General features: G+C 37.3%; 1 protein-coding gene across 8 annotated transcripts in view; it reads right to left on the bottom strand.

Moving 5' to 3' along the window:
• Positions 1-27,359, bottom strand: part of AKAP9 (A-kinase anchoring protein 9) — a 162,655-nt gene that overhangs the window by 50,781 nt on the left and 84,515 nt on the right. For 7 of the 8 annotated variants that reach the window (XM_043462561.1, XM_043462563.1, XM_043462564.1 and 4 more), the window contains 6 exons: positions 21,618-21,968; positions 19,987-20,211; positions 18,764-18,904; positions 18,259-18,362; positions 15,581-15,786; positions 7,810-8,036 (listed from right to left, as the gene is read on the bottom strand). In XM_043462561.1, coding sequence (XP_043318496.1) covers positions 7,810-8,036; positions 15,581-15,786; positions 18,259-18,362; positions 18,764-18,904; positions 19,987-20,211; positions 21,618-21,968 — 1,254 coding nt within the window. The remainder of the gene's footprint in view (positions 1-7,809; positions 8,037-15,580; positions 15,787-18,258; positions 18,363-18,763; positions 18,905-19,986; positions 20,212-21,617; positions 21,969-27,359) is intronic. The other variant, XM_043462568.1, reaches the window with a different exon arrangement.

The following is a 27,359-nucleotide window of genomic DNA, read 5'->3' as shown; positions in this document are numbered from 1 at the left end:
ACCCTGCTTATTTAACTTATATGCAGAGTACATCATGGGAAATGCCAGGCTGGATGAAGCACAAGCTGGAATCAAGATTCTGGGAGAAATATCAATAACCTCAGATATGCAGATGACACCACCCTTATGGCAGAAAGTGAAGAGGAACTAAAGAGCCTCTTGGTGAAAGTGAAAGAGGAGAGTGAAAAAGTTGGCTTAAGGCTCAACATTCAGAAAACTAAGATCATGGCATCTGGTCCTATCACTTTGTGGCAAATAGATGGGGAAACAATGGAAACAGTGGCTGACTTTATTTTTCTGGGCTCCAAAATCACAGCAGATTGTGACTGCAGCCATGAAATTAAAAGATGCTTACTCCTCGGAAGGAAAGTTATGACCAACCTAGACAGCATATTAAAAAAGCAGAGACATTACTTTGTCAACAAAGTTCCATCTAGTCAAGGCTATGGTTTTTCCAGTGGTCATGTATGGATGTGAGAGTTGGACTATAAAGAAAGCTGAGCACCAAAGAATTGATGCTTTTGAACTGCGGTGTTGGAGAAGACTCTTGAGAGTCCCTTGGACTGCAAGGAGATCCAACCAGTCCATCCTGAAGGAGATCAGTCCTGGTGTTCACTGGAAGGACTGATGTTGAAGCTGAAACTCCAATACTGTGGCCACCTGATTCGAAGAGCTGACTCATCTGAAAAGACCCTGATGTTCGGAAAGATTGAAGGCAGGAGGAGAAGGGGATGACACAGGATGAGATGGTTGGATGGCATCACCGACTCAAAGGACATGGGTTTGGGTAAACTCCAGGAGTTGGTGATGGACAGGGAGGCCTGGCGTGCCGCGGTTCATGGGGTCGCAAAGAGTCAGATACAACTGAGCAACTGAACTGACTGACTTCACTAAACTTGCTCTCGTCAAGTAAGCAACGTGCTCCCCTCACACACCCACCTTCAACCACCTGCATTAGATTTCAGAATCCACTCCTCAGGCTGTAAGTTGACCTGCCAGCAATAACTGACAGAATGATTCACTCCTTTCATTTCCAAAGGGCAGAAAAAGTGCCTGTCAAGAGCATGGACTCTGAAGTCAGTCTGCCTGGCTTCAGTTTCTAACTTACACCTAACTTATAAGCCTGAGCAAGTTCTCTGGTTTCTATGCTTCTGCCCTGCACCCCTCTATCCCCTCAGTCTCTATTTAACAGGGTGGTCAAAGTGATCTTTTTGAAAAATGTAAGTGAGATCAGTTACTGAAAAAATCTCTAATGACCCAAAGCTGGAAACAACCTATATGTCCTTTGGATAAACAAACTGGTTCATACTCCTCGGCTCTCAAAAGAAACAAACAATTAACACACATAGATGAATCCTACATGCATTTTGTTAGGACAATGAAAGCAGACCCAAAGAATGCATAATGCATGATTTCATTTATGACAATCTGGAAAAGGCAAAGTTACAGGGACAGAAAGTAGCTAGTAGTTGCCAAGAACAGGAGGTGGAGGAGGGGCTGACTATGAAAGAATGGAGGAGCACCAGGAAATTTTGGGGAGACGGAACTATTTTGTATGTTTGTGGTGGTAGTTACATAACTCTACACATCTGTCACAACCAAAAGAACTGTCTACACACAAAATGAAATTTATTGTATGTAAAATTTTTAAAAAATTAACCAAAGTGTCAGGGAACCCAAACTGGAATAAAAACTGGAACAAATGATCATAATTGCACTAAAAATGAACAAGAAACCCACACTTCAGGGGTAGGGAGAAAAGATTTAACTTAAAATACTCTGAAAAACAGTACTTTCTTTACTGTAAGGCTAAAGACAAAAAAAGTCAGTCAGGTCAGTTCGGTCTCTCAGTCATATCCAACTCTTTGCAACCTCATGGACTGCAGCACGCCAGGCTTCCCTGTCCATCACTGACTTCCAGAGCTTGCTCAAACTCATGTCCATCAAGTCAGTGATGCCATCCAACCATCTTATCAAAAACAGTACTATACACAAATATTGTACTCTAGTTAGTAGAACTGTTTCTCCCAGGGGTATATGTTAGCAACTGCAAAATTACTTTATGGGTATATATGGGTATGAAATTACTTTATAGGTATACATGGTTAACAAGTAAGTAAAACTACTATAGATAATGAGAGCCTGGTCTCTCATCTTTGGAGAACAAAGTTACAAAGGAAAGGGGAGAGGGTAGAAAGAATGCTGTGGTAGTAGTTGGGAACTGGAGGTGTCAGAATGAACTTATACTTTTATTATATATACAAACAGAAACAGAAAAAAAATAGATGCAAACTGTTTTTCAAACTGTCTGCTAAGAGGACCATGACACCTTACTAACAATAAGCACATATAGCATCCAGGTCTTGGTTTCAAAGTATCATTCTCTAATAAAGGGAACTTCTAATAAAATAAAACTCCCCTGGAGAAGGGGTTGATTCCAGGGTTGGGAAGGGAAAATACAAGATGGGCCTAGAGACTGATACTGTGAATGTTCAAAGGAGGAAGCACTATGAAAGTTCCCCAAGAGCCAACCTGAAAGAACTCTTCATGTCAAAGCCAAAACAGAACTATTACAGTATTTGATTATAGATAACCCATTGAAAAAATGAATAGCTATGAGTCCATACGAGGCCTGATTAGTTAAAATAAATGTGAGTGAAGAAATAGCTCTTACAGAAAAATTCCAATCAATAAATGAAGAACGATGAATGATGATCGAAAATCACCACTAGTACATCACAGTAACAACGGTACAGGCAAGATCTACCAATGGATGCTAAGACTAGTGGGCAGAAGTTTAAAGAGAAACAGGATATTTGCATAGTATCAAAGTACTTCTCCCAAAATATTTATTAATTACAAGAGGAAAATAATAATAGAATGAGGAAACCCAGCAGATACCACAAGTAATGGAGATTAACAGCACTAGTAGTAAGATGTGTGCCTCTGAATTTGGTACATAGGGAAGGGCACATTCGTCCTGTGGTATTCTTTTTAAATGCATACGCTTCATATAATCATAAGAAAATATCAGACAAAATCAAATTGAGGGACATTCTACAAAGTAACTGGCCAGTTCTTCTCAAATGTCAAGGTCATGCAAGGCAAAGCAAGATTCAGGAATAGTCAGTCTGGAGAAGAAAAAGACATGACAATAAATGCAAGGTGGGATTCTGGAATAGATCCTAGAACAGAAAAGGACACTAGTGGGAAAACTGGTAAAATCCAAACAGCTTATAGTTTATAGTGATGCACCACTTTTCATTTCTAAGGTTTGATAATTATGGTTACACAAGATGTTAACATTAGGGAAAATTGAGTGAAAAGCACATGGGAACACTTGGTACTATTTTTGCATCTTTTCTGTAAGTCTAAAATTATTTCAAGGGCTTCCCTGATGGCTCAATGGTTAAAGAGTCTGCCTGCCAATGCAGAAGACACGGGTTCAATCCCTGATCAGGGAAGGTCTCACATGCCGCGGAGCAACTAAGCCACAACCGCTGAGCCTCTGCTCTAGAGCCTGGGAACTGCAAGTACTGAGCCCATATGCTGCAACTACTGAAGCTCATCCACCCTACAGCCCATGCTCCGCAACAAGAGAAACCACCACAGTGAGAAGCCCATGCAGAGCAAAAAGAGAGAGCAGCTCCTACTCGCCACAACTAGAGAAACGCCTTCGCAGCAACAAAGACCCAGCATAGCCAAGGATAAATAAAAAAAAATTTTTAATTATAAAAAATAAAATAACTTAAAAATAACAAGTTAAAAAATTGTACCCAAAGACTCCACATCTCATTATGAATTAAATTCCAAGCTCCATGTGCTCCAGTCCGCAGGTATCACCCTGACCTTGGCTCCCATACTTTCCCCACTCTTCAGTTTCGTCTGCATGGGCTTCTGTCAGCCATAAAGAGAAGCAGCACCAGACCACTCCAGGGCCTATACTCACTACTCCTTTGCCTGAAACATTCTTTCCCAACTTACCTACCGGCTGTCTCTGCTTGACTGTCACACTACCAGAGAGGTCGTCCTTAACTTTCCTATGTAAAATGTCCTCTCCCCCATCACGCTCTATCTCTCCTATTTTATTTTTCTTCACAGCAGGTATCACCATCTGGCATACAGTGTTTATTTATCATCAGGCTCCACCAGTATATCGTTAGCTCTATGAGACTAGAGACTTTGTTCATTTCCTTCAATGCTGTACTTCCAGTACTCAGAAGAGCAACCATTATATACAAGGTGCTCCATGATGATGAATGAGTGACTCTTCTCAAAGCTCATGCCCGCCAACAAGCTGTACTTGTTCTCACCTCACCCCAAACTTTCAGACGCTGCTCTCTTTTTTCTAGTCTCAGGGTACCCTATGCAGAGCTATTTACCTGAAAGTCTCTTTCACTGCAAAAAGGTGCCATAGCAGTGTCGGCTGTTTTAGATTTTTATGACAAGTTTAAAAAAAAAATCAAGGTAAAAGGGAAATATTCCATTATGAAGAAGAATCAAATAATGCCTCATTAAAAGGGAAATAGAATACTAGTCATTTCACAAAGACAACTATCCATTATTTTGGAGTTAAAATAATTGGTAAAAATATTCATCACGTTCAAAATAATTTTAGTTATTAATGAGAATATCATGAAGTCAATGTCTTTAAACGTCTCTCATGGAAAAGCAGTAACTGAACTAAATTTAAAGAAAAATTTTCAAAGTTTCATTCCCACTGCTTTAAAAATGTAACTCATCTAAGAACTATCTAATTTTTATATTAAACATCAATAGCTACTTCAATCTTTTTATATAACAGGTTATTATTAGAACTATTCAGAATTCTGCGAGAATAATGTGGCTATGATAATAATTCCTAAGTCGTGGTTCTCAAACTTTAGTCTGTATCAGTGTCACCTAAAGGACTTGTGAAAACACAGGTTCTGGGGCTCCATCACTCAGTAAGGCTCGGGCAGGGGCTGAGAATTTACACTTCGAGCAAGTCTTTAGTGATGCTTGTGTTGCTGCTTTGGAAACTGCACACTGGGGACTACTTACTGATCTAGGCAAAATTTCTGTGCTCTATTCAGCAATATTTTAACTAAAAAGATACAAAAAAATCTACATGACATATCGCTGCTTTAGTACTTAACAAACTGAGAATAACCAGGCTCCTAATGCACCTCAAAGGGCCCGCCCTGGTCACATAAGCTCATTTGATAAGCAGTAACCTTAGCCTGGGAAACAGTGCTTCAGGTGGATCTCCCACGCTTGCCTGTTGACAGTGTTAATGAATCATGGGAACGTTTCTCTTCAGTAGCCTGAAAAAACAAGTCCAACCACTCATCACTTCTGATTTATTTACCCTGGTCTATTTACCCATGGAGCTTGTCAAACGCCAAATATACTGCATTAACTAGCCTGTCCATAAATCACAATGGGTATCAGGTAGTAGCAAAAGCATTAACAGAGCTCAAGACTGAGGTCAGAGTATTTAATAGTGGTCAAAAAAGGAAAAGCATTAACAGCTGTTTTCATGGCATAAACAACAAATACAGAAGTTAAATACCAATGTGGCTGAAATAAAAAAAAAAGGATCATGTGGAAATTCAGTACAGAATTATCTCTACTACATAACTTTCACAGAATAAAATAAATAATTATGATGCATACACATTCAAGCATTAGAAGTGCTGAAAAATAACAGCTGAAAATGCTTAGAGTGGCGCAGCTGACTTAGTAGAGCAGCATGTTGTTTAAGCGGCTTACACATAAGCATTCTAAAAGAAAGCCAAACCCAGCACTTAGGTTAGTTTTGTTAAAGACTTCAAAAGATATCAAAACTTAGTAGAAAATATGTATCTTTAAACTGTAGCTGCATTCATAATTTCAATGCTTGAGCTTGAGTTGGCTACACCTGAGGCTGATAAAAAATGTAATAAACATAATTATTTGATACAAAAGTATAATTTAATGTCTTGTCAAGTTAATAACACCGTGAGGCTGGTTTTAATTGATGCCATTTCCTTAACAGCACTCAGAATGTTGAGAATGAAAAATAACTCATTGTGATTATGGTGAAGATGGGACCCCTATCATTCTTTGTGTAAATAGTCATCCTTCCTGTTTGTAAATATACAAAGATTTGAGTTTTCAGGAATACCACACGTTTTTTTAGTTCTTTGCGGATGCTCAGGAAAGTTTATGAGTTACTGAAATAAAGGTTTTTCAATCCATATGTAAAGCAAGCTTCAGAAAAACAAAAAATTACCCAAACAAAACAATTTCTTCTATACTATATCATATTTCTATCTCCAGAATTTATCTATGAAAACATTTCTGAGACCCACTTAACTGCATATGAGTACTTTAGATTGTTCAGACAATCAAGGTACAATCCGGAAGTTTAACAGTAGATACATGAAGATATATTCCACTGGCCAATCAGTCAATTCTCACTGCAATGTGTGGTAACGTTAGGGTTCTCCTGCTCTCAAAGACAGAGCCCAGACTCTGCCACAGAAGAAAATTGAGACTGTATTCCAACAAAGAAGAATGAATCTGAGGAAAACTCTAATAGCCGAAAACTATTAGGAGGTTAAATATTTCATTGGAAATATATATTGCTTTGATAATGCCTTCTTAGTTTAATGCCAGTAGCAAATTACCCAGAGGGAAAAAAAAAGAATAACGGATTGATAATGATGTTAACCAAACAGTAGGTGGTTAACAAATTATTTCAACGGTCACTAAATAAGAGATGACTCAAAAATCGGTGTATAACCACTGACTTAACATAAAAATAAATGAATCTTGCATTAAAATATATACAACAATATTTGTCAAACTTGATACATCTAATAGTCAATGCTGCTGCAGAAACAGAATGATTTCTTGAAGGAAAAAAGTGGCATCAGTGGAGCCCAGACATCAGCAGAGACAAGAGATCAAACATATTCTTTCAGCTTCTCACCTTCCGTTTGAAATGCACATGGATTACTTAGAGCACACTGAATAAAGGTATCGGTGAAAAATGTTAGTAACACTGGCCCTGCAGCTGATGACAACGAGGCACCCATTAACAGGAGCGCTGCGATTCTACAGGCAAATTAAATCTTTAAAAAATACGTGAAATTTGTTCATTTTAAAACAGCAAATAATTTTTAAAATTCTGCATAGAGTACTTAAGAGACACTTATAATACAGGGTGTAAACATTTTATAGACAGGGAAAACTGCAAGTTAAGGTATAAATACAATGGTATATACTCTTGAAAGTTCTATGAAAATAATACTTGAAGGTAGAAACTGCCCCTCATTCTAATTACCTACAAAGGTAGTAAAGTGAGGTATTCTAATCATATTTGTAAAAAGAATGCAAAAATCATGAAGAAGTTGTGGGCTTGATTTGTTGTATTTAACAGTACTGTTATGACATGTGTGAGCAGATGGTTTATTTTAGCATATCTGTATACTATTCCTTCAAATAAATATATATATTATAATGGAATACTTCATACAATGGTAAAGTTAAAACCTCTTTTGATGTCAAAAAGGTAATGTGTAGTAAGAGTCTAGAAAAATCTGAAAATTAAAACACTGAATTTTAGAATTTAAGATTCTATCAGTATATTATATTAACCCTTACCATTTGAAAAGAAGACTACTGATACAGTATTGGTTGTCACAAAAACAACAAATTATTAAAGGGAAACCAAACTAGATTCCTGTGAGACGCAGGAGAGAAAACATTTAGTTGTAGTTCCTCAACTTAAAAGAAAACCTACTTCAAACTCAGTGTATATTAGCAACATAAGGAGGTTACCTGACTACTAGTTTCACTTATGGCTTCCAGGAGTTTTTCAACTGCTGCTTGTAGTCGAGAGCTGATATTCAGCATAAGCTCTTCATTTTCAGGGTCTATTTCAGGTCCAGTGAAGCCACTCCTCACGAGCCGCTGTGACAGCTCCGTTCCTTCCTCAGTTACTTTGGACCACATGCTACTGTCATGTCTTGGAATGTCACTTCCAGAATAAGAGGGTACAGATTCATCTGTAATCAGAATTATTTTGAAGGTGTAAATCAATTATAATGAATCATTTTAGTAAAAACAAAAATTACAAAATAAAATCAAATTAAAACTTGAAATCACTGGAATCAAAGTGTTATTAAGATAACACTGTAACAAAACAAAATAGGCAAATTCAGAATGTAGTATTATTTGATGACCTACCAGGTATAAAAATGGGAAGAATAATACTATGCTAATAGGGCTTTGCATAAATTAATACTTAAAAGAGAGTTAGTAGTTTTCCTTTGATAAAAAATTTTAAAATACCTTTCAATAGATATTTACTAAGTGCCCACCGTGTAGGGTTTACTAAGTTTTGGAGATATGTAGGTGGCAAGATGTGGTTCCTACCCTCAAGGGCATTACACACAAGTGTAATGAGAAAACAAATATTTAAACAACAACACAGAAGGAAAACACTGTGCAATGGGATATTCCAAGTGTATGGGAAGATGGAAGTGCTTGATTCTGTGTGGAGAAAACACTTTGATTTCTGAGCACTATACTGGGCAGCATCATCTGCTTGGCTAGACAGTAGAAGGGACTAAGACCTTTTTGTAACTGGTCACTCCCAGGTGGCTCAGTGGGTAAAGAATCTGCCTGCAATGCAGGAGACACAGGAGACAGGGGTTCAGGGAGATCCCCTGGAGGAGGGCAAGGCAGCCCCTCCAGCATTCCTGCCTCGAGAATCCCAAGGGCAGAGGAAGCTGGAGGGCTACGGGTCCAAAGGGTTGCAAAGACTCAGTCACGACTGAAGCAACGGAGCATGCAGCTCGCAAACCAGGAAGAGGTCAGACTGACCAACAGTCCTAGTCTAAGTCGCGGCCTTATGCTTCCACACTGGCCTGTTTTCTAATGCAAAGAAAACTCAATCAAAAAAAAAAAAAACAACTCAGGTCACATGGGCAGAAGAGAAAGCTTTGTAAGTGTTTTCCCTAAACTGAAATAAAAGCACAGGTTATTTATCACTTCCATGGAATACTGTATTCCTCTGTGGCAGCTTGCTACAATCAAACAGTGAAATTTCCTGAAGAGGAACTATCTGTTCTTTTATTAATGTGTAGCACATATTCATCAGTTACTGTGCAAAGTTAACAAATTAAGAGCAGAAGGAATTTTAATTTCCAAGGCACCTGGAGTAAACATTCAGTTCGATACAATCACCCAGGAGAATAAGAGCTGTTCTTTAAAATGTTCTGCTGAAGTAGCTGGTGCCATACGGAAGACTCTCAATCTCACGCAGTAAAAATGTCAGATGCAGTTTCAGACACGAGATCTGAAATCAGGACAATTCAGCGTTCTCTAAGGACCTCCTCTGTATAAGTCACTGGCTGAAGAACCCAAAACTGTATTCCAGAAGATGACTTAAAATGTTTGCTCTTATGTAGTGGTGGTGGTTTAGTCACTAAGTCGTGTCTGACTCCTGCTATTACATGTGCTGTGTGCTTAGCCGCTCAGCAAAAGTTAACAAATTTACTTTTAACTTCATGGCTGCAGTCACCATCTGCAGTGATTTTGGAGCCCAAGAAAATATAGTCTGTCACTGTTTCCCCATCTATTTGCCATGAAGTGATGGGACCAGATGCCGTATCTTCATCACTTGAATGCTGAGTTTTAAGCCAGCTTTTTTACTCTCCTCTTTCACTTTCATCAAGAGGCTCTTTAGTAGTTCTTCACTTTCTGCCATAAGGGTGGTGTCATCTGCATATCTGAGGTTACTGGTATCTCTCCCAGCAATCTTGATTCCAGTTTGTGCTTCATCCAGCCTGGCATTTCACATGATGTACTCTGCATATAAATTAAACAGCAGGGTGACAATACACAGCTTTGACGTACTCCTTTCCCAATCTGGAACCGCTCAGTTGTTCCATGTCTGGTTCTAACTGTTGCTTCCTGACCTGCATACAGATTTCTCATGAGGCAAGTCAGGTGGTCTCGTATTCCCATCTCTTGGAAGAAATTTTCCACAGTTTGTTGTGATCCACAGTCAAAGGCTTTGGTGTAGTCAATAAAGCAGAAGTAGATGTTTTTCTGCAACTCTCTTGCTTTTACTATGATCCAGCGGATGTTGGCAACTGGATCTCTGGTTCCTCTGCTTTTTCTAAATCGAGCTTGAACCAGTTCTTGGTTCATGTATTGTTGAAGCCTCACTTGGAGAATTTTGAGCATTACTTTGCTAGCATGTGAGATGAGTGCAACTGTGTGGTAGTTTGAACATTCTTCGGCATTGCCTTTGGGACTGGCAATTTGGGACTGACCTTTTCTAGCCCTGTGGCCACTGCTGGGTTTCCCAAATTTGCTGGCACACTGAGTGCAGCACTTTCACAGCATTTAAAGCAGGAAGTCAGGGGAAACTGGAGGAACAGGCAAGTTTGGCCGTGGAGCCCTGACTGAAGCAGGGCAACGCACTGGTCATAGCAAACACCCTCTACCAACACCACAGGAGAAGACTCTACACTTGCACATAACCAGACAGTCAATACCGAAATCAGACTGATTATATCCTTTGCAGCCAAAGAAAGAGAAGCTCTATACAGTCAGCAAAAACAAGACCAGGAGCTGACTGTGGCTCAGATCATGAACTCCTTATTGCAAAATTTGTACTTAAATTGTAGAAAGTAGGGAAAACCACTAGACCATTCAGGTATGACCTAAATCAAATCCCTTACAACTATACAGTGGAAGAGACAAATAGATTTAAGGGATTAGATCTAATAGATAGAGTGCCTGAAGAACTATGGACAGAGATTCATGACACTGTGCAGGAGGCGGTGATCAAATAAAAACTGAATGTATTGATAATAGGGACTAACAGTTTATAAATACTCATGAGTTCAAAATGACCTTAGAATTCAAAATGAGTTCAGATACTGTATAATGTATATTACAAAGTCACTAAATAAAATTAATGTAGCCTAAAAAATGAATGATATTTTTGATGAAGCAAGAAATATTAATAGCTTACAATTGGTGCTAAAACTAAAAATACACATATCACATCTTTAGCTGAGCAATTAAATGCATTCTAGTGACATTTTCTTTTAATGGATACAGACAATTTAACAAATCTGAGGCAAGATGATGGTCTGAAATGATGGTAAGTCACGGCTTTGTGGAGTCAAAGAACGTGGAGAAGCAAGAATGAGGTAGGACAGAGAGCTGAGAAAAGGTAGCTAAAAGTAGGCTGGATCCAAGTTGTGAATGGCCTTAAATTTTAAGAAACTGGGGGCTTTGTTATACATAATGGAGAAGTAAATAATTTTTTGAGTAGGAGTATCAATTCTATGGATCAGGAAGCAAACTATATCAAAGCAGAAGGAATGGTTAGGAAAGAAGAGTCTGGTAGGAGAGCTATTTCAATTGTTCAGATGAGAAATGATAAAGATGGACGAGGGCTGGTTACTGGCTGGAAAAAAACGGAATGTGTAAGACAAGGAGGACAGAAAAGCAGTAAGAGATGACTGGGTTTTTCCAGCTTAGATGACTCTCAGACGACGGAAGAGTCTTTAAGAGAAATAATTAAAAATTAGGAGAAAGTGTGTATAGTAAGCATGAATAATGATTAGTCTGAACTGCTAATGGGCTACATGGAGGAGAGACGTTAACTTTTGGAAATTTGGGAGTCATCTGTAGAAAGCTGAGAGGTGAACCTTGGAAGTAACCACGTTTACCCCAGGAGCAATATGTAGTGAGAGGAGGACACACAGTCGGCATCTCTGTGTAGAATAAGCCAACAAAAAATCTCTGTAAAAAAATCTCAGAGAAAGACAGGAGAGAGATGTTCCAGTTTCAAAAGAGACTTCAATGATCCTGTTTGTCTAGAAGGTCAAACAGGACAAGAACTGAGATGCTACTGGACTTGACAACTGGAAGGTCACTGTTGTCCGCACAGAGAGCAGCTTTGATCTCTCACAGCGTTTGTTGTGCTTTATCTTCAGAGAGGGCAAAGTTGAGAAAAATCATTTTTTCTGTAATATTATGAAGATACCAGCAAGTTTTAGGGTATAAAGGAGGAGTCAGTGGTAAGGAAAAAAACTGAAGATGCTATATATAACATTGGAGGAACTCTCAAACACAAAGTACAAAGGATATATAAGAAAAAGTGGCTTATAAAAAGCCATTGAATGTTAGTTTTTTAATAGCTAATAAAAAAATACATTAAAGTACCTAATAAAGGTGAAGATATGAACCAGCTTAATGTACTTTACTGATGACATTTTGAAGATATAAACAAAAATAATCTCAATATGTTCCAATGAAGATACAGAACTTCATTTATTCCAATGAAATACAGGAATGGGAACAATATCAAACTTTTATCATATTTATAATAACCAGTCTTTGGAAGGAAAGATATAAATTGGCAGGGCAATTTCATTAAACGCCAGTAGAAATCTCAGAATGATCAATTTGATGAAGAGAATCATGATGTCAGACTGGCCAACCACTCAGACCTATATCTGAAACATGGTAGATGATAGTTATCCAAAAAGTCTTTAGTCATTTATTCTGTGGATTATACCATGTTCATTCCATAGCGACAGCAATTAGCTTCTCAGTTTAAGCAGGGCCCGTGATAGGATAGAGCAGTCCCCTGCCCTGGCCTGAAGATATCTAGGGCTCCAACTGGAAACCACTGGTTCTGGTCTGATTTTTTTTTGTACCTGACAGATGACTAAACTGAACTGAAGCCTCAGGAGAGTAAGAGACTCGCCCAAGGCCACAGTGGGCTAGAAGAAGGACGTTCTCATTACTAATCCAGTATTCTTGTTATAACAACGCATTGCTCCAAAAAAAAAAGCTGCAGCAAATAAGATTCAGTCCCTGGTCTTCTAAGGGGGAGGGACAGGTATTTTACCACTGAACCATCACAGTGTAGGCCTACAGGACATTTTCTTTCAGTATGTCCTAAGGAAACTTATTTTTATGAACTAGTCTAATATTCACTCAAGTTCAAGCAATTCCACAATCGCTCAAAATTTCCCTTCACTTTCATAAACTAGGTTGCTCTCATGAGGAAGCAAACATTAGCAAGTCAATTATTTTTTTTTTTTTAGAGAGTGAACAAGTCCACACATGTCTAAAATCTAAACAAGTTTAGACTTGAGAACTGCAAAGAGATTACAAGTGCTACTACCCACAACAAAAAGTCATATATAAAAATTGAAGAGCAAGAGTTGTTTTATGGAGAAGAAAACAGCAACCTGCTCCAGTATTCTTGCCTGAAGAATTCCATGGTCAGAGCCGCCCAGTAAGCTACAATCCATGGACTCGCAAGAGTCAGACACGACTTCGCAACCAAACCACTACCACCAATTGTTTTATAATCAGATTAAAACTGAACTTTTTGTTATATTAAATAAGATACAAAATAACTATTTCAGAAGTTCATTTTAGTTTTTACAGTAATACTCCCATTAAACATATGAAGAAACACCAGGAAAAAACCTTACATATGGAACATGGTATCAGTATTTTAAAGACTGTTCTTTCCTCAGCTTTAAATTATAAATTCTTTAAATTCAGTATTTCCTTCAAGATGTAAAGTGAATCTAAGTGCCCCAAAACGATACTAGTGATCTTCCTAATTTTGTTACCAAGACTACCACATCATTGCCAACACAATAACATATAAACTGATTAAATGGAAATTATACATTCTAACACCAGCAAAATTCTTATCTCTGCTTTAATAGTCTTTATACCATATTTCTTAATAGTGGGTCTAATTTTTTTCTCTTGTATCTTAGTATTATTCATTCAAAATATATTGATAATTAAATAATTATTTTAAAAGGCTTAAACGATTCAAACATGTAGAAAAGAGTATTAAATAAAACATTAAGAACCATGATTTTATTTTGCCTTGAATTGAAATTTCCATGCCTTCTTCACTGGACTGAGAATTGTTGTGAAGCAGAGAGCAAAAAAAAAACAAACAACTTTTCAATAAATGTTTGTAAAGCTGAACTGATAAAACTATTTATACTGAAAAACTACTCTATTATTGGAGATCTTAAAATAGTAGCTAGATATATTTCATATTTAGAGATTTAGAGGACTATGCAAGAAAGTGAGTCCCCTGGTGGCTCAGATGATAAAAGCATCTGCCTACAATGCGGGAGACCTGGGTCCAATCCCTGGGTCAGGAAGATCCCCTTGGAGAAGGAAATGGCAACCCACTCCAGTACTCTTGCCTGGAAAATCCCATGGACGGAGGAGCCTGGTAGGCTACATACAGTCCATGGGGCCGCAAAGAGTTGGACACGACTGAGTGACTTCATATATATGCAAGAAAGTAAGCCAGTAGATCAGATGTCCTCTTAGGTCTGCTTTATCATAGAAAAGGAATGTAAACATAATCCTCTACACGTGAGTCAAATTACTAATCTATTTCTTTTCATAACTATGGGCGCACTGCTCTGGAAGTGAGTTTGCTATCTTTTAAGAAATGTCGTTTGCCGAACACCTCAGCAACCACTTTGAGAAATGTCTAGGAGAACTGCTAACAAAAACAAAAACTTTCTGTCATGTACCAAACATTCCTCAGAGTGTCTTTTGGATATGGTGGAGGTCTTAAAGCAAAGTGCCCCTTTCCCAGATGGTTAGGTGAAACGAGCTTATGAAATGACTGTTTTTTAAAAAGCATGATTTGATAAATACTTTTACAATGAGATCAAGAAAATTTTACCTAATTCTTCTCTATACATCAAGATTTATATGCAGAAAACAAACAGTCCTTGATTGAGAGCTTAACCAACAGTGAAATAAAAAAAAAATTTCTACAAAGTTTGAAACAAATGAAAAGAAAATTTAAAGTTACAGCATCATTTCACCTGACTTCACTAAAATTAGTTTTTAAAATTATCTTTGAATTCAACTTAAGTTTTTAAAATCAATTTTAGTTAAAACTCCAAGCTTTTCTCTGCAATAGAAACATTAAGTGGCCAACCTGTAATTAAGCAAACTTTCTCTAAGTGGAATAATTTCTTCTCATTTTTCTACATGAAATTTAAAACAGAATGTTCTCAAAAATTGCATAACTGGCATTTTTAGTTTTAGATGACTGGCCTCCAACTGGGGAGAAGTTCTTGGGTATGGAATGGCAGTGAAGGAAGGCCTTGATCTTCTGGTTCAAGTGGCTGGACCCTATCTTTCCCCATATGACAAAAACTTTCTCCTTCAGAGGGTGGTTTTAGGACATTGCTTATACCACGTAAATATTGGTAAGAGTCTTGAGTGGTGATATGAAATTTTTCTTTTATTGGTGGCGAAATTAAACAGTCTTTGATTTATGTAGCACAATAATAACCCTGAATATGTGTAATGACAACTTTAAGACACCCACTTGCAAATGCTAAACAATAATGGTGTTTTGAGATTAGCTCTAGTGTATTTGTGTTTGGAGGATTTTTATTGGAAAATAGTATTCTTTCTTCTATATTTTCAGCACTAGTAATGTGCTTGAACTCTGCAAGATTTATTAAAAATAATTATGACAGTTTCAACAGCATATAAAACTTACCTCCTGTCTGTTCCTCATGGACACAAGACTTTATTGGTGGCTCTGCTTCCGACCTCCAAATGAGGCTGGCAGAAGACTGGCCTTTACTAGATCTATCTAAAATACCCAGGACGTGGCGACCAATTGTTTCTTCAACAGCTGCTGTTGTCTTTACAACTTCTAAGAGGATCTTCAGAAGTCTGTTATTAGCTTTCTGGAGTGCATACCTGTATAGGTAAGGAAACATTCATTAAAATGTTTAATCTTTTTAAAGCAAACACTTAGGTCTACAAAAGAAAAATACACTACAAAACATCTGACTTAAAAAGTAAAACTTCATAAGATCCTGTTAAAAATAATATGCAGTAGCACCTACAATGAAGTGCTTTTTGTATTTATGTTAAATTATAAAATTTGTTCTCTTCTGAAAAATTTTCATCAGTCAACTAGTTTTTGAAAATGTGCAGCATTTTACTGACCTGAAAGAAATCAAGTAACTAAAGTTTTAAGCTAGCAGCTTCTAAATTAGAAGAAAATTTTAGGGAGATGCAAAAGTTAAGTTTCAAAAAGTGTGCACAATACCTAATCATAAGCAAGTTACTGAGCTGGTAACTCATGGTTACTCTTATATATTTTAAACTTTAAAATATCTTTTGGCATGTTGAGCAACATATTCTAAAATAAATTCAAAAATTCCACCAGGAAAAATGTTTGTGTTTCTATAACTTAATGGTGATGATCTATATGGTTAAATTACAAAAATAGGCAGAGACCTGTTTTTATAAAGGTCTACAGTACAATCTCACTATCTGCCAACACCAGAGGTTGAAAACCTCAGGCTGCTGATTATTATATCTGCTCCAGGGACAGAAACTTCTCAAGTTACACATACCACACTCATTTCAGTCAGCAGAAGGAACCTATTTTCAATCAAATGGAATTAATAGTGCATCTCCCTCTCTTTTAATAAGCAATACATTATTATTTAAAAAAATCAGAAAAATGCTCCTACCCACCCACCTCAGAGATAACCATGGTTAACATATTAATGCCTAAGCATTCTAGGCATTTTCCCTCCTCTCTCTCATAAATATATATACAAAACAAAAATGGGATTATCCTGGACAAAGTGTTTTTTACAAGCTTTCTTTTGTCTTTAACACAAACATCTTCATGTGTCAAGAAGTATACTTCCATAAATGGTGATTCAGAAGGTTATCTGATTAATCTTCTGAATAACTAAACTCTCTTGTCTAATAGCTTAATTCAACAAAGGTACTATGGTGGCAAACTATATATTTAATACACGTAGACAAAATAAGAGACTTTCATGGGAAAAGGTCCTCTGACTTAAGACACTTTCTCTTCAGCTTCACATTGTGGGAGATCACCAACAAACAGGTTAACGGGTATTTGCTCTCACAGGCACATGACGTGACTATTTTAAGACAAAGTAGTAAACGGAGCAATTTTCCTTCAGCATTTGTCAAGTGAAAACGACAGTTCTATTTTTACACCGAGATCAAGTTCTCTGGTTACATAAGGAGGGATATTAAAAATAAAACTCTAAATAATTTAGTTAGTAGGAAGTAAGTAAAGGGTTTATTTCTTTAGTTTTTTCTCAGGTTTTGGTCAAGCTTCAAAAACGCCAGGACTAGGATAATTTGAAAATATTCCTACATAAGAGAAATAATTCAAAATAAAAGGATGGTAAAAAGAAATAAATAGGAATACTCATTTATCAACACTCACTACAAAGATTCCTAAAAAGTAAACACTGTATAATTTTAAAAATATACCAATTAGAGATAAATAATATAAAATAAACATTTTGTTTATTTTATATTGCCATGGTAACTCTAATTTTCGTACACTGTCTTTCTTGTTTGAGTTCCATACTGACTGTGTTCCATACTGATGATCCAATGGGGAAGCCAAAATCTTAGGGGCCAAATTCCTCCATGCAAGCTGAGGAAGGAGGTTAGGAGGACACAGAGGGTTGACAATAACAGAAATTGGAAAAGGAGGAAATTAAGTTAGTAGGTATTAATTTTAATTTAAAATTAAAGAAATTCTTTTCATTTGAACAAAACAGATTTTAAAATATTGTACCTAAAATCCTTAGTATTAATGTGGGGTAACTATTCTCATTTTTACATGAATCTCTATGAAATCAAAGTAAGGGAAGTTTTGTTAACATCGGATCATGAATTTATTCCTCCATAAAAGTGGGATATAGATTAATAAGTCTCATCTGTTATACAGTAAATGCATCAAAGAAGTTAAATGTATACTATCATATTTAATCATTTATTTTTTTCTTGTCATAAACCAGGGGGTGGCTTATACTGAATGCATGTCTGAACAGTGAAGGAATAAACTGACATGTACAATTTTGTTTTTTAGGATAAAAAATGGCATGTGAGCAGAATAAAATTAATCAAGAAAGGTTCACTAACCAAATAACCTCAGCCTTATCATTTATTGAGTTAAGTGCATGCTCAATAGCCAATAAAATTACATACAAGAGATTTTTTAAAATTTGTCTATTTAAAGTTAGAAAACTGATCATTGTTTACATATAGAGTACAATGTACAAATAAAATAGATGTACGAGATAAAAATAAAGACAAAGTTTATAACACCAAAACAACTATTTCAATTCACTTTACATTGAAAAAAATACACATTCTGTATACCTTTCATTGGACACAATTTCAGGAGGCACCTCTTCAGGTTTTTTGTCCAATACCTTTTCTTTAAAGGTCTGTTCCTCAACTTCTCCTTCGTTTTCATTTCCATTCTGTTTAAGTGTGCGTAAAGGTAGGGAGGACAAGACAGAAAGAAAACCTGTCATCTTGGAAATAGCATGTCATTCTTATATTGCTATTAAGCGAAAAAGAAACCTCTGCGTGCAAAACAGATACTATCCGAAATAATGTTTAACTATATTTTATCAGGAGATTAGCATTATCAAAAAAAGGCATGCTATAATGTGACAGTAAAGCTTGTTCGGTTACTGGGTTGCTAAATCACTGTTAAATGGAACGTAAGGCATCTTGACTCCACCTACCTTCAATGCAAACAGTCACAAATATGCTAAGCTCAGACCTATAAAAAAACACATTTGACACAACGACAGAGACACACAGAGGCCACTGCACTGCTGCCCCACGGCCCCTGGGCGGGCCGAGTCCACACTACCTGTGTCTGCGTACTGCTGCTGCGGAGCTCACAGCGCAGCTTCTCTCTTCCAGCTGGAGACAGCTGCTTTAGCGCTTCCAGCTCCTCTAAAAGCACCCTCTCTCTCTCTGAAACCAGGTTTTCATTATCTACTGAGGATCTCTGAATAAGAAAAAAGGTCATGAGAGAACATTGTTTGCGACAGAAGGGAAAGGCAGGAATATTAAGCAGATTTTCTTTTAACCCGCTAGAACCAACAGGCCTTGGTTCTACCCTGATTCATATTCCATGATTAGGGGGTTAAAAGCATATATCAAGTTCAATGCAAAATTTAAAACTTAAAAAAAAAGGCCTAAATATTCATGAATTTTTACAGCTTAATTGATATTATTTTAATATGCCAGTTTTGCATTGAAAATTCAGAAGTTTCAAGTCACAAAATGCAATGAAGAAAAGCAAAATTAATTTTTCCAAATGTCTTATGTTCAACTCCCAAGTTTCCTATTATTCTGTATCTGAAAGCATACTTCAAGAGTTCTCTTTTGTTGTCTTTGGTTTTAGCTTAACTTTTCAAAATAAATTGAATAAATTTGTTTTTATAGGAACTTTTACATAAATATTTGCTTTTCTGCAATGATTTTGTGAGTATATTACATACAGCAACTGATAAGAATTCAGTTCCCAAATACCAAGGAGTATGTAAATTTAGTCAAGAAAGTGGTTAAGAATATTATGCAAATTTGCATTTCTCAAATCAAGAAGAGATGTTTCTGTGGATTAAGTTCCAGAAACATACTACTTCAGATTTCCATTCACGATTAAAAAGACAGATTAAAGATAGATAAAGGTAAACCATGGAGATGCCAATTGGTAGACTCACAAATCTATAAATAAAAATGGGAAAACTGAGTATCAACTGCACCTCAGCACAAAGAATTTCCCAAACTGCCAAAGTACTCTTGCCACATATGTACTCAATGGAATGGTTAAAAACAAGCAACCTTAGAACCACTTTTTCAGTGCTTAAAAGGGCAGATAAGTCAAATGGTAGACAGACAGTGCTCTCCAAGGTTGGGTTAGGCACCCTTAACAAGATCTTAGTCTCTTGTACTGGTGGAGTCTGTTCCTGATGTTAAATATTCGTATTTATTCAGATCTCAGCAATAATTCTGACTTAAAAAAAAAAAGCTCTATGAAGAACACTGCTTTTTAACTGGGGAGGAAAGGGACTCCTGGTCCCATACCTGCGCTAACTGCTTATTCAGCCTCTTGATCTCTTCTTGCAGCTGCTCCTGGTCTTCGCGCTGCCTCTCCATCTGCCGCATGTGCGCCTGCCTTAAAAGCTCTGTCGCCTGCTGATGCTCCTGGTACTGCCGGACGAGTTCCTGCCTCATGTCTTCCAACTGCTCCTCATTTAACATCAGCTGTCTGGAAGCGTCCAGGCTTGATACCACAATCTCATCATGGAGCTATAACAGTTAAAAATTCAACCGTAAAACATTTTGTGGAAATCTGTCAGCACTGATTTTTTTTAAGTACATATGAAAATAATTCTAATACTAACCCCACAAAGCATGTCATTTTAAATTTCACGTTATTAAACTAAAAAATAAATAATTTAAGAAATTTGTCTTTATAATTTCAAATCAATGTGAAGGTAATTATTATTATACATATTGTTCTCCAAAAGCAAAATAACTATCAGTTATTTTAGATGTAGTCTAAATCAAAAGGAGGAGAAGAATAACGAAAGACACTCAAGATTCCTCCTATTCATAATGAATAACTCTATTATTCCTCTTGACATTTTATGAGGAAAAATATAAATGGAATTCTTCTATTTTAAAATTTAATTTACAAAATGTGAAATTTTATCTCTTTATATTATGCAGTGGTCATTAGAGTACTGTAGAGAATTGCTTGATAAGAAACAATCTTCAGTAATGTTTATTTGGAAATAAAAGCCTTGTATTCCACTTTCTCAAACTTGTAAGAAGTCGACACCTTATTGGATTTCAACAAGTCCTGAAAAGCTACACTTAAACAAATCATTCTGCCTGGAACAGTTGCTGGCAAGTTAAAGGGGTTTTGCACTTCAAAAAGAGTTGACAATTTTATTTGAATATGTTTCTAAAAAGACATAACCTGTCATGAATATTAATAAAAAATTTGAATTAAGATAATTTTAAAAGAAGTAGCATTTACTATGTTCTGTTAAAGGTACAAACAGTTGAGGTACAGATCCTCCATTAATAAATAAGTAGAGGGTATTAACATATACAGAGGAGAATGCTTTAAATCATTGTAAGCGGGCAGCTCTTTCCTTCTGATTATTATCCTATTAAGCAAATATTTTATCATACATATTGCCAAATTATAGTATAATAATTTGAATTGACTGAAAATTAATGTGGGTACAACTTACAGTGAGGTTTTACCATGCACAATATATGTAAGACAAACAGAAATATTATGAATCCAACCAGTTTATCTAATAATAATATTAAGCCATTCATTCGTACACTTTAAAAGTCACTTTTCCCTGGTGGCTCAGAGGGTAAAGTGTCTGCCTACAATGCGGGAGACCCGGGTTCAATCCCTGGGTCGAGAAGATCTCCTGGAAAAGGAAATGGCAACCCACTCCAGTATTCTTGCCTGGAAAATCCCATGGACGGTGGAACCTGGTAGGCTACAGTCCATGGGGTCCCAAAGAGTTGGACATGACTGAACAACTTCACTTTCACTTTAAAAGTCACAGGTCAAGACTGAATCGAATACTTATCTTCTCCATTAAACAACATTACTGTTAATATTTTTATATTCAGAAAAGTCACCATTTTTTAAATATATTTTATACTCAAGGACGTGTACTTACAGATTCTCTGACCATAAATGTTCTATCTTTGGAGAACATTTCTTCTGAAATAGTCAGTTCATGGTCCTTTGATTCTAGTATATCATCGAGATGATCCTTGCTTGGTAACAGAACTTCCTTTCCATCTTCTCCTAACTCCTTACTAAGTGGTTTAAATTCTTCTTTAAATTTCCTATCTGTTGCCTCAAAAGTCTGAAAACCACTCTGACCTTGTGATAATTTCATTTCATTTAAGTAATGCTCTTGATGACAGAGAGTAGATGCTTCTGATGATGGAGCATCTTCTTTTTCCCCAGATATTCTGGACAGTTCAGTTTGCTGAGCAAATGCTATACTCATTGACACAATGACCTGAAGAAATAAGGTAATCAAAAAGGATTCAGTTTAAGAAAGGATTAGATCTGTAAATACTAGCAGGAATTACAAAAGCAAGTTTTAGTAAAAAAGATGACCTCATGCTTTTAAACTAAAAGAAATCTTAGCATAAAGTGATAAGAAGATAAAGATTCTCCGTTTTATAATGAATCTAATATCAAAGCGTTTTACTGCCTGCCTTTTTAAAATCAATAATTATAAAAAATTCTCTTACTATAACAGCAGTAAATGTTTGATACAGAAATTAAAAAGGAAATAAAAGCCCTTGTATTTCCCTCCTCCAAGACAAATCACTATTAACACTTTAGTAAATACATTTCCAAATCTTCCTCTTCTTTACATTTAGATGAACTGAACTGAAGGATATAAACAGATATAGACAAATATTTTTCTTAGTCATATTCTAATACTATAACCTGTTTTCCTAACTATAGTAAATATCTTTTCAAGTCAAGAAATACATTTCTATATAATTTTAAATGGGTTTAAAGTTTCATATTATACAGATGTACTATAAATGTACTTAATCAACTATCTATGCTGGACATTCAGATTGATTCATCCTTCAGGCTATTTTAAACACCACTGTGATGAAATCTCTTTAACCATATCATACACATATCCTTTCCAATTTCCTTGCAGTAAATTCCCAGAAGTACAGCACTAGGTTCGTGTGATTAGTGAAACTGAGCGAGACCCTGTGGGGCTCCTGGGCATGGAAGCCTTTTTTGGTCCCCATTTCCTGTAGGCCAAACTCCAGACTCCATGACCTTCCCTGAGTTCCAAAGGGCAGATTCGAACAGTTGTTAGCCAAAGAAGGAGCAGCCAAGAAACAAGCTCAGGCTGGTTACTGGGGCCAGAGAAGCTCTTCAAGATGAGAAGACCCACCACCTGAGAAGAGAGGAAGGGAGTGCAAGCCCAGCTCATACCCCCCTCTTGTCAGAAGCCCCGCCCCTGAGACCGCTGCTATAAACAGCACCTCCTGCACTGGCAGGCGGGCCCTTCACCACTGCGCCACCTGGGAAGCCCCACTGCTATAAAACTCCGCATCAAATCCTCCCAGGTTGGGACACATGGCTTTTGAGGACAGGAGCCTGCTCTGTCTCCCATTGCCTGGCAAAGCAATAAAGCTATCCTCTTCTATTTCACCCAAAACTTTGTCTCTGAGATTTGATTTATTACTGGTATACAGAGAAGCTGAGCTTTCGGCATCATTGGTAAACATGATGATACAATTCAATCTAATCTATTTCACTTTCCACTTCAACTATGATCCTTAATTCCTGCTTATGTTAGTTCCACCCACCATAGGTACCTAGAAATTGTGACCAGCAGCCTTGGCTCTGAGAAGTCTAAGCCTCTGAGAACCATCTATTGTTGTTCAGGCACTAAGTCATGTCTGACTATTTGCAACTCCATGGACTACAGAACACCAGGCTCCTCTGTCCTCCACCATCTCTTGGCGTTTGCTGAAATTTATGTTCACTCAGTTGGTGACGCTATCTAACCACCTCATCCTCTGTTGTCCCCTTCTCCTTCTGTCTTCAATCTTTCTCAGCATCAGGGTCTTTTAGAATGAGTCAGCTCTTTGCATCACGTGGCCAAAGTATTGGAGCTTCAGCTTCAGCATCAGTCCTTCCAATGAATATTCAGGACTGATTCCTTTAGGATTGACTGGTTTGATCTCCATGCAGTAAAAGGGACTCTCAAGAGTCTCCTCCAACACCAGTTTTCTTTTCTTTTTTTTTTTTTACCAGTTTTCAAAAGAATCAGTTCTTTGGTGCTCAAACAAAAATCTGACCAGATGTTAAGTCACAAATGAAATTTTTAAAAAATTGGTCATTATAAAGATCACTTTCTTTTGTATACACATTTAGATTAGAAATGAATAACAAATAATTAAAAGAACCGTTTGTTTTGGAAACTAAACAAACAAACAAGCAAGCAAACATAAAAACCAAGCTTAGACTAACTACCTTGTAATTCTCTCCTTTCTATTCACCACCATACCATCTAACCAAATTCCACCTGTGTTTACAATTAACTCTGCCTAGTCTGTGTCTGTGCAGCTGAACTTAACTGAGGATAAAAATGAAAAAACAAGCTGACTGGTCTTACTTTAACATCATAACCACTATCCTTGAAGTGAGCCCTTAGTAATACCGGGCGATTCTACTCAATTTCCCGTGTCTTTTCCATTTCTTATTCCTTCTCTTAGCCCTTTGCTTTCTCCTTAAAGCTCCAACATCATCACTTCCTTTCTCATTTCAGGTGCTGAGTTCGCTTTTTATTTTACTGAGAAAAATAGAAGTAATCAGAAAAGAACTTCCACAGTCTCTAAATACTGCATCTGAAAACGTACCTGAATCATGAGTCAAATATTCTTACCTTCCTTCCTGTTTCAATGAATTAAAACTACCATGCTTCGATCTAATGGCAGCTTTTCAGGGGATCTGCAACTCTTCTCATCTACTCAAGGGCACTGCTCCAGCAACTAGTCCCCTGTCTTTTTAAATCAGCAATTTTTTTCTTTCTCTCCTCAACTGCTTCTATCAGCATAGAAACACGATGTGGTATCTTTCATATTAAACAAAAACAAAACAGCAACAACAATCTACCACTCGATTCCCTACATCACTCTTTAGTTAGCACTGTACTTCTCTCCTCCTCTTTAAAAACAACTCAAAATTATTCATTTCTTCATTCTGCTCCTTCACACTCTCTCAAATCAAATCTGATCAGAGTTTGTCTCTGGTGCTGCTGCTGCTGCTAAGTCGCTTCAGTCGTGTCCGACTCTGTGCGACCCCATGGACAGCAGCCCACCAGGCTCCTCTGTCCATGGAATTCTCCAGGCAAGAATACCGGAGTGGTCGCCATTTCCTTCTCCAATGCATGCATGCATGCCAAGTCGCTCAGTCGTGTCCGACTCTGTGTGACCCCATGGACAGCAGCCCACCAGGCTCCTCTGTCCATGGAATTCTCCATGCAAGAATACCGGAGTGGGTTGCCAAGAGTTTGTCTCTACCATCCATCAAATGTGTTCTTGTGAAAGTCACTGATGGCTGCACACTGTAAAATCCAATGGTTAACTTGTAGTTTCAACCTTTCAAGACTTTATCAGAAACGTTTGACAAAGTTTAATACATTCTCAGCAATAAACTTTCATCATTGGCTTCTCTGATGCAATCTTTTGTCATTTCCACATTTAATTTACCAATTCTTCATTTCCTTTGCTCTTCCTCATCTCTCTGACCTCAAACAATGGCATTTTCTGGGCTCAGTTTCCAGCCCCTACTCTATTTACACTCCTATATTAATATTTTTCAATATTTCTTACTGAAACCATGGTAAACACACACATACAACAACAAAAATAAAACATTTTATACTGCGAACCAAAGCACACACAAGTTCTTGTTTGTCTATGTGTTTAATATAATTGAATGTTTCCATTAATATCAAAATCCTGTACCAAACCAAATTTAATTTCATGCCTTAAAAAGAAGTTCTAATATCACAGTTTGAAAAACATGGCTCTAGATACTACCATATTTCCATGTCGAGTTGTATCTTAGTTCCTGAACTCTAGATTTATATATCCAATCATTTCTCATCATTTATATTTACACATTTAATGACTGTTTTTCATTTAATGGATCAAAATTTGAATACGTAAGTCACCCACTCCTCTTCAAAAACTACTCCTTTGTATTTGTTTTCATCCTACATCTAACACCTAAGTAAACAGCAACTCCATTCTTCCAGCTGCTTAGATAAAATTACCTGCAGTACTATCTTCCCTGGAAGAGGAAGTCCTTGCCCCTCTTTCCATGTATTTCCTCTTCCTGTATGCAGTTACATCTGCTAAGGAAATAAATCTGTACCAGGGTTTCACAATATTTCTCCAAATGGAACCCGTGAATACAAAGGTAGCAGGACTGAATCAAACCATCCTCCAACTCAGCAATGCTGGCAGTTGGGCAGGTGGTTTTCAAACTCTTGCCAATTCTCCTTGGACACCTCTTGGAGACATCCACTGGAAAACTGCTGACTCTCTCTCTTGCATCCTACTTTCTTAAAAGGTGCTCAATCTATTCTCTTCATGATTTACTCTCCCCCTTTCATCTGGACTCTCCCATCATGACAGTTCAAAAGTGAGGTCTTCTGTGATTCAGTTCAGTTCAGTCTCTCGGTCGTGTCTGACTCCTTGTGACCCCATGAATCAGCACTCCTGGCCTCCCTGTCCATCACCAACTTCCAGAGTTTACTCAAACTCAGGTCCATCGAGTTGATGATGTCATCCAGCCATCTCATCCTCTGTCGTCCCCTTCTCCTCCTGCCCCCAGTCCCTCCCAGCATCAGGGTCTTTTCCAATGAGTCAACTCTTCATATCAGGTGGCCAAAGTATTGGAGTTTCAGCTTCAACATCAGTCCTCCCAATGAACACCCAGGACTGATCTCCTTTAGGATAGAGTGGTTGGATCTCCTTGCAGTCCAAGGGACTCTCAAGAGTCTTCTCCAACACCACAGTTTAAAAGCATCAATTTTTCGGCGCTCAGCTTTCTTCACATTACCTACATACAATAAAACCACCTCACCCCCCATGGAATCTTCTAGTCTTATTATCCTGGTTTGTTTTTCTCTTCAGAGTATCTATTACTCTTGTACATTGTCTACTTGCACCAACTAGATAAAAGGTCGGGGCTTCACAGGCGGCTCATTAGTAAAGAATCCGTCTGCCAGTACAGGACTCGTGGGTTCAATCCCTGGGTTGGGAAGATCCCCTGGAGAAGGAAATGGCTACCCACTCCAGCATTCTTACCTGGGAAAGCCCATGGGCAGAGAAGCCTAGCGGGCTAGAGTCCATGGGGACACGAAAGAGTTGGACATGACTTAGTGACTAAACAACAACAGGCATGAGGTCTACAGGAGCAATGATTTCATCTATTTTTCCTCTGCTATACTCTGCACTCAGAATACTGCTTGGCAGTGAAATGAAATGCTAATGAATGTCTATTTTTTCAATAGTACATACGCTGTTAGAAAGTGTTCTAGTTTCATTCTTTTACAAGTGGTTGACCAGCTTTCCCAGCACCACTTGTTAAAGAGTTTGTCTTTTTTCCATTGTATATCCTTGCCTCCTTTGTCAAAGATAAGGTGTCCATAGGTTCATGGATTTATCTCTGGGCTTTCTATTCTGTTCCATTGATCTATATTTCTGTCTTTGTGCCAGTACCATACTGTCTTGATCACTGTGGCTTTGTAGTATAGTCTGAAGTCAGGCAGGTTGATTCCTCCAGTTCCATTCTTCTTTCTCAAGATTGCTTTGGCTATTTGAGGTTTTTTGTATTTCAATACAAATTGTGA

This window comes from Cervus canadensis, chromosome 3 (assembly GCF_019320065.1).
Source record: "Cervus canadensis isolate Bull #8, Minnesota chromosome 3, ASM1932006v1, whole genome shotgun sequence".
Lineage (NCBI taxonomy): Eukaryota > Metazoa > Chordata > Mammalia > Artiodactyla > Cervidae > Cervus > Cervus canadensis.
The sequence above is the reverse complement of the archived record's forward strand: the minus strand, read 5'-3'. Positions and strand labels throughout refer to the sequence as shown.